Source organism: Belonocnema kinseyi, chromosome 9 (genome assembly GCF_010883055.1).
Source record: "Belonocnema kinseyi isolate 2016_QV_RU_SX_M_011 chromosome 9, B_treatae_v1, whole genome shotgun sequence".
Taxonomy (NCBI): domain Eukaryota; kingdom Metazoa; phylum Arthropoda; class Insecta; order Hymenoptera; family Cynipidae; genus Belonocnema; species Belonocnema kinseyi.
The window spans coordinates 41,351,323-41,366,176 of record NC_046665.1 but is presented as its reverse complement, the minus strand read 5'-3'; the positions used below and the strand labels follow the sequence as shown (position 1 = coordinate 41,366,176).

At 31.2% G+C, this 14,854-nt stretch overlaps 1 protein-coding gene across 2 annotated transcripts; it reads right to left on the bottom strand.

The window, feature by feature from the left end:
• Positions 1 to 763: 763 nt before the first annotated feature.
• LOC117179856 (cdc42 homolog) lies at positions 764 to 7,641 on the bottom strand. Of its 2 annotated transcripts, none has more exons than XM_033372012.1 (5): positions 7,385 to 7,641; positions 6,720 to 6,917; positions 1,783 to 1,817; positions 1,500 to 1,697; positions 764 to 1,369 (listed from the first exon to the last, which is right to left on the bottom strand). In XM_033372012.1, the coding sequence occupies exons 2-5, from the start codon at positions 6,904 to 6,906 to the stop codon at positions 1,271 to 1,273; spliced, it is 519 nt and encodes a 172-aa protein (XP_033227903.1). In that variant the 5' UTR covers positions 6,907 to 6,917; positions 7,385 to 7,641; the 3' UTR covers positions 764 to 1,270. The 2 variants fall into 2 exon arrangements, with proteins under 2 accessions (XP_033227903.1, XP_033227902.1); XM_033372011.1 differs by having other exon boundaries at positions 1,783 to 1,892; positions 7,385 to 7,636.
• Positions 7,642 to 14,854: the final 7,213 nt, after the last annotated feature.

Sequence of the window (14,854 nt, the reverse complement as noted above, 5' to 3'; positions counted from 1 at the left end):
GCGTGTCACGATGTTTGTCACCACTAAACTCCGAAACTATTTAAACGATCTTGAGGAAATTTGGTATACTGTGTGTAATTTGGTTCAACTTAAAGGATAGGATACTTTTTATCTCATTTAATTACCTCAATACTTTTTCATTGCAAATTAAATGTTTTTATTTGTATACTCCATAAGTTTTTTACAGATGGCGGTGTAAGTTAATTTGTTGACCGACACTTAAACATTTCACGTTATCTAGGCTGCGTGAGCAGCCAATAGATGGCGCCAAGTTTAGTATAATATAAATTCAACGTATTATAACTGAGCCACAGCAACAAATGGCCGTCTGCTAGTAATATTTATTTGTAAGTTTTTCCTAATTTTTTCCAAGCGAATCATACTCATATTTTTAAGAAAGGCAAGAAGTGTCATGCCCTCTTATTTTAGGAAGATTCTTTCACGGATTCTTCATTCAATTCATCATGCTCTATTCAATAAATACTCCAAATGACTTATATTGGCTTTAAATCTCAGTTAACTTGCAGGATAATTATATTAACTTTTAATTACAGTTGCAAATCACAACTGTCTTTAAGGTTCTAAAAATATGGTGCACTAATTATAACTAGAAAGAATAAAATAACGGAAATATATTCAAGAATAACCATACTCTTCTTAAAATAAGCAAACGTCCAAAATCAAAGATCAATTTTGGAATACTATATCTAAGGAAGAAATTACTTTTCTCAGTTTTGCCTAGTTTCGAAATTTTAAGATGAAGTTTTTTTTTTAATGGTCTTTCAGAAAAATCAAAGTTTGGAAATGAAATTCATGCTTATTTCCATGGTTCTTAACGACTATTGCAATTTAACCAATTCTAAGTCGTTTCCAAGTTTCCAGGTCAAATCGGCACTCTGATTCACCTATCAATTAAGTTTTTACAGGTAAAAAGTACACGTTTTATTCATATTTTCTTCACAATCTCGTCTCCAAAATATTATCCTTCTAATAATAAAGCCGTGTTACTTTCAATGGGAAAATTAAACTATTAAGCCATAAAACTAAAGAAAAACTGTTTCTTTTCCGAACGATATGGAAACTCGAGAACATTTAAAAAGCGATTATAACTCTCGAACTATGATCGGAAAAGAGGAAAAACTTTATTTTGTAATTCAGCCACTAAGTCTTAAAAATTAAGTGTATTTGTATTAGAGATTAGGCTTTCTTTTAAAATATAATATCATACTTTTGAAGAAAAGGTAATCAGGGACACGCTACCGGACGATATTTACTCATATTTAATCAAATTTATTTTTATATCGAGTAAAGTAGGTAAAAAATAACTGTCACATAGTATATTATTGGAGCAAATATGCCTGATGAAACCCTGTAATTAAGAAAATCATTGGTTAAAACACAAACGTATAATATTCCAAAGACACGTTATAATTAATTTTTTTCACCAATACTATTGTGTGCATATAAATTTTAATAAGTTTATGAAATTAAGTATTTACTTGAGTGAGAGCACTGCACTCGACAAACTTGACCGCCTTTAGTTCCTTCGCCAGTTTGTCTCCTTGTTCTGGGGAAATTGGTTTCTGCTTATTTTTGGCAAGTTTTTCAACAATCCCGACGTCGTCTCTCAAATCAACTTGCGTCCCGACTAATAAAAAGGGTGTTCTCTGGCAATGGTGAGTAATTTCCGGAACCCACTGGAAATTACAGTATTAAGTTCTTTAATTACTTGTAAATTCTTAACTTCTAAAGGTGTATACAAATTAAGAAACACTGACTTACTTTTTCTTTGACGTTTTCGAAGGATGATGGCGAAACTACAGAAAAACATACAAGAAAAACGTCCGTCTGTGGATAACTCAGAGGCCGAAGACGGTCGTAATCTTCCTGGCCTGTACATTTTTATTCATAAATATTAAATTGAGTCTTCTCAATAATTTTCTCATTATTTTATTTCTTATAATTTATTTGCTAAAACTTTGAGAAGATTGTCACCATTTTAAAAGGAACAATTTTGGTTTTAAAGGTTTCTTTGTATCTCGCATTGTTTGGCTGATAATTTGAATTATATATTTTTCAATAGTATTTTCGATCTTGAAAAAAAACGGTAGTTCTATAAAAAAAAAGAGAGATAAAGGCAATTTTTTAGGTATTCTTAAGAGAAAAAATTTATGTTTTGGACTTTTTTCGTATGTCGCATTATTTGGTCGGAAAATAGTTCTATTTAAATACTATTTTTTATCACACCGTCATCATAGGTGCGACTTTAGGTACTGCGAATGATATCTAAAATAGCACTTCATGGCCTAGGTCATACAATTTTTACTTCGGGTATAGCGTACTATAAAGCAGCCTCCTGTCACCGACAATTGAAAATGGCCCATTTGTTGAAAACGGACATGCGGAGGCGCTAGTAGTGGCTTTGTTCTATTTGTTTTGACTGTTATATATAACATTTGTGTCTTTTGTCATGTAGAGCAGTTACAAACTCATAAAAATGTATTAAGAGAAAATTTATTTATAGAATTATTGTGAAAATCACACAGCGGATTTTTCTAATACTGTTTTTTTTTTGTATCGAATCATTTCCATTAAATATCGCTGCGGTATGAAAATCAGATTATAAAAGTAAACTCAGAGAACACCCGAAGACCCCGAATAAAAGAGTTAGAAGCTTTTTAATAATTATTAAAGATCTGAGGAGAAATGGTTTCTGTTTAATTTTAAAAGAATAATTTTAAATTTTGAATATTTTAAAATGTAGGTTAAAAGAATATGGAAGACGTTGAGACCATTATTTCTAATTTTTCAAGATTTACAAATTTTTGTAGGTAAACTAAATTTTGTCAGGGTGTGAAAAAATATTCTTAAAATTCATGGGAAATTTTTCAATTTTTAAAAAGGGTTTGAACAATTTTAAAGCAATATTTTGCAATGTTGCCATATTGCATAATTTTAGAACAAATTTGAGTAAGTTTGAGAGATATTGAAAAGTTTTGAAACGATTTAAAAATAATTAAAACTTGTAAAGTTTTTTTCTAAATTTTGTAACGTTTCACGAAAATGAAAGATATTTTTCCAGGTTCCTAAGATTTCAAAAGTTAGAAGATTTCAAAAATGGTCAAAACAGAAGCTCAAAAATGTTAAGCCAATTTTTAAAATTTTGCAGAATAAATAAAAAATGCAGACAAAATTGAATATTTTTTAGAAATTAAAAGACTTACAAGGTCTGGCAAAATTAAAAAAGAGAAGAATTTTCCTTTTATTCGTGTGAAAATTTTTCATTATTTTTTATTTTTAAAAATGAACTATAAGATAAAATTAAAAAAGGCTTTTAAACGCAACAAACGATTTTTTAACATTTCTAAAAATAGTTTAAAAGATTTTAAAGCAAAATGTTTGAGTTTGGTAAGATTGCAAAATAAAAACGAAAAAAAAATCGGGTAAATTCAAGTAACATTTAGTGGAACTAAAAATAACTGCGAAAGTTTTCAAGAGAATAAACAAACTTTCTTAAAAATTCTGTGGAAATTTAGAAGATAGTAAGGTACTTTTTTAATTTGGAATTATATTTGAAAATCTCGAGAAAAATTCGTGCCAGTTAAAAATATTTTCATGAATTTAAGACGTTTTAAATAGATTACAAATATTTCAAAACTCGGAAACACTTTGAAAAATTTATCAAATATTTCTTGATTCTTTCCCAACTTCTAAAAGTTATATACATCTTTTTAAAAGACTGGAATTTTTCATAATATTTTTCAAAATACTATATAATAAAAAAAGTTCTTTAAAATTGTTTAGATTCTTTTCTGCCATCCCTGAACTAATTAAAAACCTTCTAGATTTTCTCAAGAATCTTATGAACATTATATTTCCACAAATTTAAAAACAAGATAATAATACCTATTTTCTTGTTCTCAAGTCTTAGAATTTAATTTCAACATGGATTTATTATAGCACTTCAAAAATAATTTTGCATTAATTTAAGTGTTACCAAAGATAAACAAATATTCGTTCATTGTCTTTCTTTAGGAGTGACATACAAATGTAATAATATTTTAGCTTCGTTACAAGTCTAATTGATTAAAAAATATCACATTTAAGAGTTGGTTATCATATTCCTTTTTTGTCATATATAGATATAATAATTATATTTATTATATAGTAGCATTATATTGTAAAACGGCAATATAAAAAAAAATTAGCTCTTCATCACTATATTTAAAATTTCCGAAAATAATTAATAAATTATTAATTAATGATTAATTAAATTGATCGCCTTATTTATAATTCTATTAATAGCTCATAAATTTATAATAAATTAACTATGTTCAGCAGTTCTAAATTTCGAGAATTGAAATATTTGTGGGAATTTAATCATTCGTTTATTTTAAAAGTCGTTCTTGAAGTCGGTGAATTTTAGTTTCGGATTTTTAAATTTGGGATTTTATTTTTTGTCAATTAAAAATCTTATCGATATTTGAAATTTGGAAAATTTTATAATTCGATAATAATAGATATTTTCGGCATTTTTTCATTAATTTGTGTATTCGTTATTTATGTTTTTATTATTCTTTATAATTTCTGAATATCCATGCAATTTTGTTTGTTTGCTTGAATTATGTCAATTGTGCCGCTTTTTCCTATATTAAACAAAGAAATACGCAAGTAAATAAGTCTCATTTACTACTTGACTCTACACTATGAAGAAAAAATAATTTTAAAGGGATTTTCATATTTATTTTGTAATTTTTATGCATTTTTCCTATGGTACTGCCAGAGACCTCATCTCTGGTATTGCATGGTTTTGTTGTGCAAAGTTACTACTAGCGCCGCGGCACGGCCGTTTGCAACTTTCGTGACACATTTTTTGCATTGAACATTTCAGTGGAAGAACCTCCTTGCTATAAAGTAACTGATACTGTGATCTGATTGGCTAACGGACATTTATGTATGTACTTTATGGTACGATGAGTGTTTTCGCTAACTGGTATGATGAAAAATATTGTGCGACACTCGGCACCTAAGTTTATAGATGATTTATATATATACATATACACATATATATATATATATATATATATTTTGTTGGAAAATTCAATTTTTCGATGGATAAAGCTTGGGTTGTTGGTCAAAAATGGCTGGTGAACGAATTCGTTCTTTCTTTTCAGACCATAAAAAGGTGTGTTAAATTGTCAAAGCTTAATCCAATCTGATCATTCTTTCAAAAGTTAACGTGCCTATAGATTAGGGACTAATGAATACAAAGATAGTATAATATACTTGTTATAGATAAGCAGATACCTTCGTGAAAATCGTTTTCTTTTTTTTATTGAAGCGTCTCAAAGCGTGGCGATTTCATGATAACAGCTTACAAGAGGATGCGAGATGCTCATCGCCGATTCGACAAGGGGTTTACAGGATGAAAGAATATCAAAATCAATTAGAGGCGTATTTTTTCTATCGATCTAATGGGTCTGAATTTCCGAGATGTGGAGGTTTTAGTATTTTTGCTCGATAGATTACAAAAGTTAAATCTGTCAAAAGTTATTAAACACTATATTCCTACGGAGAGCGACTATATTTAAAGTATTATAATACATTTTACGTGTTATATTATAATTAACATTATAGCAAATAATTCGGTTAAAAGGTATTAAATATCAAATAAAACTAGGCAAGGCACGAAATAGTTTTTCGTATTTGCTTATACTTTTCGATCCCGTTTTTTGTTAAAAAATTTTACTTGATGGCTTATTTTTGTTTTAATATTTGCAATTTACGTAAAAGAAAACATTATAGAAATGACACAGAAACCCTACTGATTTTCCGTTTATCACAAAATTAATGTCGGTCTGTAAGACCGATCGCTCAAGCGAAAATGTTAAAACCTCAATATCTCGGAAAATAAGGCCTATTAAATCGAGAAAAAAAAAACAAATTATCCCCAAATAGATTTTTTGTTTTTTTATCTTGTAAAGTACCAGTTGAATCGGCGATCTACATCTCGTGCCTTCTTTTTGTTAGTCAAATTTTACATAAAATTAATATTGTCTCATCAGGAAGCGAAGGTAAAAAATTCAAGACTGTTCGAATGTATCAATACTAAATTTTACAAAATTAATACTTACCATTAAAGTGTTTTTAGACATTCTTGCTGGGAAAAAGAGCATATGTACGAATTTTTTTTATTCTCTTTTAATAAAATGGAACATATTTTGTGAATTATTTTCATCCATTATAAACAATTATAAAAATTTCATTTGTATTTTTTTTTAAGGTGGAAAAGAGGTAGAGGTGCTTTATAGAATTTAAAACGACTATTTCTTTAACAACTTTAGCAACTATTTCTTTTTTTGTAAGTAAAATGGTTTTTATGAATAAAAAAGTAGCAAAATATGTCAAGATATGTAAATAAAAGTTCAAATTAAACTTATTTATAACTTTTACCTAGCCAGTAGTTGTAAAAGGACTTACACGGTAAGTTAAATACGGCAAATTCAAATTTTTGGTAGACCCATATTTGACACGTTATAATAATGCAATTAACAATAATTTTAATGCTTTCTTTTAACAAATCGCTTCGAATTTACTTCAATTTCATGTTCCAATAGTTTGATTTTGGTCAGAAATCTAAAACGTTTATTAAGTATAAAAAAAGTAAGCTTATGATTTACAATATTGAATTTGAATAATTTATCAGTTTATTTTCATACCAGCAGTATCAAAAAGTCCAAGAGTATATGGATCTCCTCCAATCATTACAGTCACGGCATAATTATCGAATACGGTCGGAACATATTCAGAAGGAAATTTGTTCGTGGTATAAGAAATAAGTAGACAAGTTTTACCCACAGCTCCGTCACCTACTACAACACATTTTATCGTCTGCATCGTGACCATTAATTCTTTATCTGAAAATATATAATCTGTATTATTGCATCACTCCGAAATTCAAAACAAAAATTAGTAAATATTTCGTAAAATGTTTGCAAAAACACCCACGGAGAGTTGAAATTGTAAAGAATTATCCAATTTAGAATCCGAAGAAAGTAAAAGAGAATTCTAATGCTTAATAATTGATAATTTCATTAAATTATGATAGAAAACGGTAAATGTCAGCTCCATCAAAGATCCAGCTTATCAACAAATGTTCATGAAAAGCACCTCTAAGAAAGCAGGATATTCATAAAGAGGTTAGAATATTAAGAAGAAAGATATTTTTACTGATTAAAATGGGTTTATTATAATTTTCTAAATGATGATTTAACTTATTCCTAGTCAATTATTTAACATTCAATCAAAGGTAACCTCAAAATGATCATGTCCACTAGAAAAACTGCAGCTTGGAAATCATTTCATGGTTTAGTTTATTACTTACTTCTGTTATGGGAACTAAATCTGCATTTTTGGCTATATTTAATTCGAAAATCGTCACAGATTATGATCCAAAATTGCAAAAACACTGATCGATCAAACCGGATTAAACTTAATTAAACTATTGCACTTTATAAGAAAATTCCACTCATTCCACTCTGTTCCACCCGATTCCACTGCACTGACTCACTTCACTTGACTTTTAATTTATTCCATAACTTTACAGGTTTAACCGACTTAACATTTCAGAAATCAGAATGGTAACGAGAATGAGAATATTACCGAGAATATAAACGGCTGATAAATTCTTTGATAATTTACGAGAAGGATCGAAATTAACATCAGGGGTGGGATTCCGATGCCCTCTATTTAGGTATTTTCGCTTCAACTATCAGCTAACTTCACTTAGTTAAACGCTGAGGGGAAAACAATGGATCAAATGCAAGGAACAAGCCTTTATTTCTTTAATATCTTTGTAATTAATAATAATTATTATAATGTAATTATTTTATTGAATATTAATTAAAATATAAAAGCCATTTTTCAACTACACTCATGTAGAAAAAATTAGCTTTTACGAAGATATTAGCAAAATAGGGCAAAAATGAACTGAATCCCATACATTTTGTCCCTTGTTTTCCCATCAGCAATCTACGAAGTGAAGTTAACTGTTGATTGAAGTGAAAATACCTAATTTAGTTGATCGGATCTCTCTTTTTATCGCATAAAATTAGACGCAAATGTACGATTTTCTTGAAAAGGATCGACTGCAGCATTCTCTTTCTATCTTATATATCAGAAAAGAGAGGCGATTGTCCTTAATCGAGAAATTAGGAGTTCTTGGTTACCGAATACTGCCCCTTCTGACACATAAGATAGAAAGAGATAGGTACAATCGATCGTTTTCAAAACGATCAACCATCTTGGTCTAATTTCATGCGATAGGAAGAGAGATCCGATCAACTAAGTTAGAGGGCATCGGAATTCCACTCCAGATTTCAACTCAATCAGAATGAGGTGTTTTATGTATTTTCACGCCTGGAACTATAAGTTGAAAATTTACTATGTATTGATGGTGCCCGTGTGGTGGCGACAGCTATGCAGTGGGCCCATGATCGTTGCAAATACATAGCAAAATAATAACATTGGATTTAGTAATGCAGTAGAAATAATTTACTGACAGTGCTAAATAATCTTTGAGTATTTTGAGTGATCTTTGCGATATTTTCCATTTTCTAAGCGAAAGAAAACAGAAAAACTGCTTTTATATCAAACATTCGCAGTCTTGAAATTTTAAACAAAAATGGTGAAATTCGTTTTCATTGTAAATCGGGATAAAAAAAATCGGGAGCAGGACAAAGCTAACAAAATTCAATTTTTCGAAACCTCAAATGATTAAAATATTTTTAAAGAATAGCAAATTCTGTACTTTATATTATAAAATAGATGATACAATCCACGCTACTTACCTTTGCGCTATTTACCTTGCCGCTATTTACCTTGCCGCTTCCCTTAACTCTCGGTCGAGCTCTTCTCTCACAAAGATCACGACGGCTCGGCATCCGAGAATTTTTCCGCACGCTATTTACGTTGCCGTCAATGGTATAGGTATTTTAAGGCAATTTTAAAATGCAAAAAGTCATTATATGCTTTTTTAATGAGGCTTATAAAATAATTTCGAAATCATAATATTTATGTTTTATGATAATTTCCGGGTCATATGAGATAGCCTTAAGTATGGGAAATTTAATGAAAGGTTTATCAATAATTCGTAATTACTAACCTATTTTTTAGTTTATTCCGCGAAAGAACGATGTGCTCACAATGTTTTGGAACCAAATATAAGATAATTACTTCCACAATATTTCTTCTGAAAATCGAACTTTCATTGTTTCTAAACACTGATCCGTGCGCGGCAACATACGTAGCGAGCGAAACAATTCGCATCAAGTACCACACATCAAGATTAGACTCGAGGGTGGGGCAAGGTAAATAGCGACGACTGTATCTTCGTATATTTTCAAGTTTTAAAAAATGAAGTAAAATTATGCATTGTAAAAAAGTTAGATTTATTTGAGTGCATTCATTCAAAACTTTGATTTTCGGGATAACTCTTTTCATGCAATTTAGCTTAAGATTTAAGCCGAAAAGGAAATTTGCATTGCACTTGTTTTTTAATTAAACAGGAACTAAAGGGTCTTATTCTAAAAAATCTTATTCTAAAGAATCTGCTTATTCTAAAAAATCTTCACGCGCGCGGCTCGCTTCGCTCAATAATTCGCGCTCGGATATTTATTCTTTGCATTTGGAATGCTTGAAAAAAACTTTATCAAAATGATCTCTTTTAAATGGCAGTATTTATATGCAGTATTATATGCAGTATTTATATAGTATTTTGTTGGATTTCTTTCTCCTAACTTTCGTTGTTTTTCTACACAATTTTTTTATTTTTTTTTTCAACGTTATTTTTCATGAATAAAACAAAAAGTACGCGTCCTATCAAGAAGTGATTTTAACGAAATGACGTGAATGTAAAAAGCAATAGCAACATAGGGCATTTAGATTTTGAATTATTCAACATAATTATTTGTATCAAATCTACAGAAAAGAAAGATCAATAAATGTTAATTTTTAATTAAATTATTAAATTATGTTTTGTAATTAATAATTCAGAAAAGTTTAAAATAAAATGTACATTTTTTAAGATCTCGAACAAAAAATGAGAAAGCCTTTTAAGATTTTTTAAAGATTTTAAGAGAACAATAAAATTGTCTGAAGATTTATAATTAAATTACAATGAATTTCTTTTTTTATTTGAAAATGAGATTCTAAAAATAATTGAGTCAGAATTAAAAATTTTCTTAAACTTCTATTATGCTTAATAAATATTTTTAAATATTCATAAAATTCAAAGTTAATCTGAAACTTGTGAAAATTCCATTTTTTTAATGTAGATTGTTGAAAATTTTGAAAAAGGGAGCGGAATTAAAATTACCAAAGGTTTCAAGAAAATAAAAAAATTTTCTTCAGATTCCAAGAAAAATTATTCATGATTTTTATTTTGAAAAATTAAGTTTCGGATAATGTTCTAAATGATTTCAAAGTATTTCCAAAAATTTTCAAAAACGAATCTTTTGGAAGCTTTTAAAAAGGAAAAACATTTAGAAGGTTCAGATATCTAAAAAGATTTCAAAACATGGTTAATTTAAAAATTATAAAAATTCTGAGAAAAATGTTATTTTTTACAATTTTGTCAAAAAGGAGCTTTTTATGAATTTGTAAAGATTTTGAGAGAATCAAACAATATTCTCTAGATTGCTGGGAAATTTAACGATATTTTCTGGAAGATTATATGCCAATTTTTATTTTGCAGAATTAAAAAAGAAATTGTAGCTTAAACAGTTTATTATGATAGCTATTAATATTTCAGATCATACATCCTTTTTATTTGCGTGGGTTAATGTGCTTCGTTTTGTAGAAAAACGGGTTCCTAACCTCACTTTCTTCTGGATTTCATTTCGCTTTAATATATCAAAAAAATGCTTATAGGCAATTTAATTACATGTAAACATAATCTTCAGACCCACTATATTTTAATTATATTGTGATAGTCATAAATATTAGTCATAACTTCGCATAATCTTGAATTTAAATTTGGTATCCATTTGTCGCGTCTACAATTTATGATCCACATTGACAGTCTTTCTCTTCGCCCTGGTGGAAGATGGTAAAGTTTAAATCCATCCTCGCTTCTATTCTTACAAAACGGAGCACTGCAGCAGACCATTTTTCTTATTTTCCGCCATTCTGGTTCCTGGACAGTTAGCGGGAAACAGTGCGATAAGCATGTCGTATAGTTTAATCAAAATTAAGTTTAGAATATAAGAAAAATGGTCTGCTGCAATGCTCCGTTTTGTAAAAATAAAAGCGAGGATGGATTTAAACTTTGCCGTTTTCCACTAGGGCAAAGAGAAAGACTGTCAATGTGAATCATAAATTGTAGACGCGACAAATGGAAACCGAATTTAAATTCAAGATTATGCGAAGTTATGACTAATATTTATGACAAGCACAATATAATTAAAATATAAGGGATTTGAAGATTATGTTTACATGTAATTAAATTGCCTATGATCATTTTTTGATATATTAAAGCGAAATGAGATCCAGAAGAAAGTAAGGTTAGGAACCCGTTTTTCTACAAAACGAAGCACATTAACCCACTTCGTTTGCAATAATAATTTTTGCAAGAGCTACTTTTTGCAAATGTGAAAGTTAAAAAATCATATAGTCGAATTTAAATATTTCATATATTATATCACATGTAATTTTATTTATAATTTATGTTTTGATAACAATGCTTCAGTATAATTTAAAAATAATCTATATCATGTAAGTGTATTTATATAATTCGATATCAATTTAGCGAATTTGAATTTGGTTGGGAACCGGAATGGCAGCTTGCATATTCCCATCTACTATAGTACCTTACTGGGTGCGTTCCAGGGGACCACCCGGGTGAATTAGTGGGCGAAGTAAAGAAGTGGGCGGAGTTTACTAGGGTGAAGTGGAAGGAGAATGGTAGAATTAACGGTTTCGAGTGTGCGTCGGGTGTATGTTTGATAAAAGATAGTTGAGGTTACGTTACACAAAAGTTTAAAAAATGCAAGAACAGGATAAGAAGAATTTAATTGCTGCTTCAGTAATGAGGTCATTGTTATTACAAACAGCGATGTGTTCAATAATAGTGGAAAGTAACGAAGATACTAAACTTTAGATAATGAAGATACTAAACTTTAGACTACTACTAAACTTGCGATTTCCGCCACTTCCATGATCCAATAAACCATGGTCCCGCCAATTCGATGCTTAAATACGTTCGACTTGGAGTGACTTGGAATGAACCGACGCCCCCCACCATACTCACTGCATTGGCGCGAATGGAAGGGGAAGCCAACTGCCGCACTCGATCCAAGATGTCAGAAAGGTCGGGTGCCCTAGGGTGCCGAATCTGATTGGTTGACTTTTTTTTACTTGCGCCTGGCAAGATCATGCTTTGTTGGACCATGCGCTACTTCTACCCGCCAATTCCACTGTTCACTCACTTCCGTCTACCTAGTTTCAGGGGTTCGTTCAGGTTTCTCACCAAGCGCACTCATCGAGTGAACCTGAAAAAGGGGCGTGGTTTACGAACGCGAACTGCGAAGTTTGGTGCTCTTTGAACGGTGGCATGTGAAAGGATTTAGTGCGAATCATGCCGCCAACACACAGATTGCCAGGTTATGTTTATATTTAACAACATACAGTGGAGAGCCAGCGAAAGAAAATAATTGTTGCTGCAGTTGCATCAAACCAGTTATTGTTGCAAACTATTATGTTTACAACCGATGGGCACCGGAACGTCCTGAAGACGTCCTTAGAATTGAACTCTATGCTATATGATTTGACGTCCTTAAGACATCCTTTGGATCTTTTCATGTCTTTAAAAGGTCCTTAAGACGTCTGCCGAAAGACGTATATAGGACAAGTTTTGGACTTCTGTGCCCACTGGGCAGTTGATAACTTGGGAAACTTAGTAGGAGAGCAGTTATCACGTAATTGCAAAATTTCGGTTCGAAAACAAGTGCTGTCGATAATATAGTTATTGGCAACGCATGACTGGTTTTATTTTTTTTTGCAAATTAAGAGAGCGCACCATAACCTAAAAAGTAGTAATAATCTTCACATCAACTTAGGATAGGGTTGGGCGAGATGAGCATAGGGGATAAGATGAGTCACTTAATTTTCTCGTAGGCGGATGAGCCACGTCTTCCTGTGCATTAACCTAACCTCTTAGTGTAGCAGTCGGTAGGTTAGGATGCAATGTTTTATATTATCAGATTGTGCATGATGCTAATTATGGTGTAAACGTATTTAAAACTAATCTTATCGACAAATATTCTCAGAAAAAGTATGACAGCAGCACTGTTGTAGGTATGATTAAATAATATGAGATTCTGTCAACTAGAAGAGAGATCACTATTTTCTGGTGTATTTCTTAAATAAATTTGGTTTAAAACTCGTAAAATACTATAAAAATAAGAAAAACATTGTTGTGGTTTAAAAATACGGCAGACGTTTAAAAAAGCTGTTTAATACCCCAATATATATGAAGTTCAGTGTCTTATAATAATTGTAGTAGACCAGTCTAGTATTTGGGAGTTTACGTATTGTAGAATTGATCTTTTACTGAGATAATGTACATGGTCTCATGTCGAAAAATTGCTATATTTATTTTTGTAATATAATTATTAAAATATATGTGGATATAATTCATTTTTCTATTTACACTTTGTAGTGTTAATTACGGCAGAGGTTAGGATTAACGATTACATCATTTCGAAGTTAAATACTTTAAATTTTCCGTTCAATTTTGGAGTAGAGTATATATAATGCTTTACGTTCAAGCAATAAATTAGCAGATTTTAAATACTGACGTGAAAAGGACAGCTATGCTATCTTGCCTCACCCTACCCTACGTTCCGTGTCATACACTAAGATGTTTCCTGTTTCTTTGTTTACAATTGCATTTTGTGCTCTCCCAAAATGACTATATGTTTTCCGGGTGCGAATTCCATAACTTTTTTTATACTGTTCATTTTTCTCTTTATAACGAAGTTTTCACGAGTTATATTCTATATGTGCGCTAACTTTCCAACTTGCCGCTTATTCCTCCCGCCAATTTCAGTGTTCACTCACTTCCACCTACCATTTTTCGTCGGTTAAATACTCACCTATCGAGTAACCCCCACCCTTCAATCTTGTGATTTCTGAACGGTTCACCCTGGTGCATACGCCCACTCGCCCAGCGCCGCTAAACGAGTCCGAGTGCACCCGGGTGCACTTGGTGAGAAACCTGAACGAACCCCAGTGGGTGAAATAGTCACCCGTCGAGTGACCCCCACTCTTCACACGAGCGATCACTGAACGGTTTACCCAAGTGAAACCCAACACTCACCTAACATCGTGGAACGGGTCAGAGTGCACCTGGGTGCTCCCCTGGAACGCAACCACTGAGGGTTGCTTTCAGCGCTCCAAGTGGCTGTTGGCAAAATATATCGATGGGATTCGTGGGTGCTATCTACGGGTGGCGGTGCGTAAAGGGGAAGTGACTTTTTTCGCCGGACGCGCCATCTATATGTATGGCGGGCAACTAAGCCCGCACCGCATCTACGCTTATAATATCTTTGTTACACATCATTTCAGCGTTGGGCAAAGTTAGTTTTTGTTGAATAATATTGAGAGAGATAGACGACAAAAATTTGGACAAAAAGTGCTCATCTTTCTTATACTTATGGGGAAAAAATTAAAGTTGCCTGCAGCCGAAAAAGTATAATCATTTTCTATCAGAACTATCGTTCCCCATATCGGTTAATGCTGATTCATAATCGTTACTGAATGGGTCCGAGAAAAAAATAACGTGGCCGATTAAAAA

What these genes read in the sequence shown, in the direction of transcription:
- LOC117179856 (XM_033372011.1), bottom strand. Translation starts at nt 6,906, where the DNA reads ATGGTCACGATGCAGACGATAAAATGTGTTGTAGTAGGTGACGGAGCT. An exon ending in TGGACTTTTTGATACTGCTG is followed by an intron (nt 1,893 to 6,719) that starts GTATGAAAATAA and finishes AAAAATGTACAG; the next exon opens with GCCAGGAAGATTACGACCGT. An exon ending in TCGAAAACGTCAAAGAAAAA is followed by an intron (nt 1,698 to 1,782) that starts GTAAGTCAGTGT and finishes TGTAATTTCCAG; the next exon opens with TGGGTTCCGGAAATTACTCA.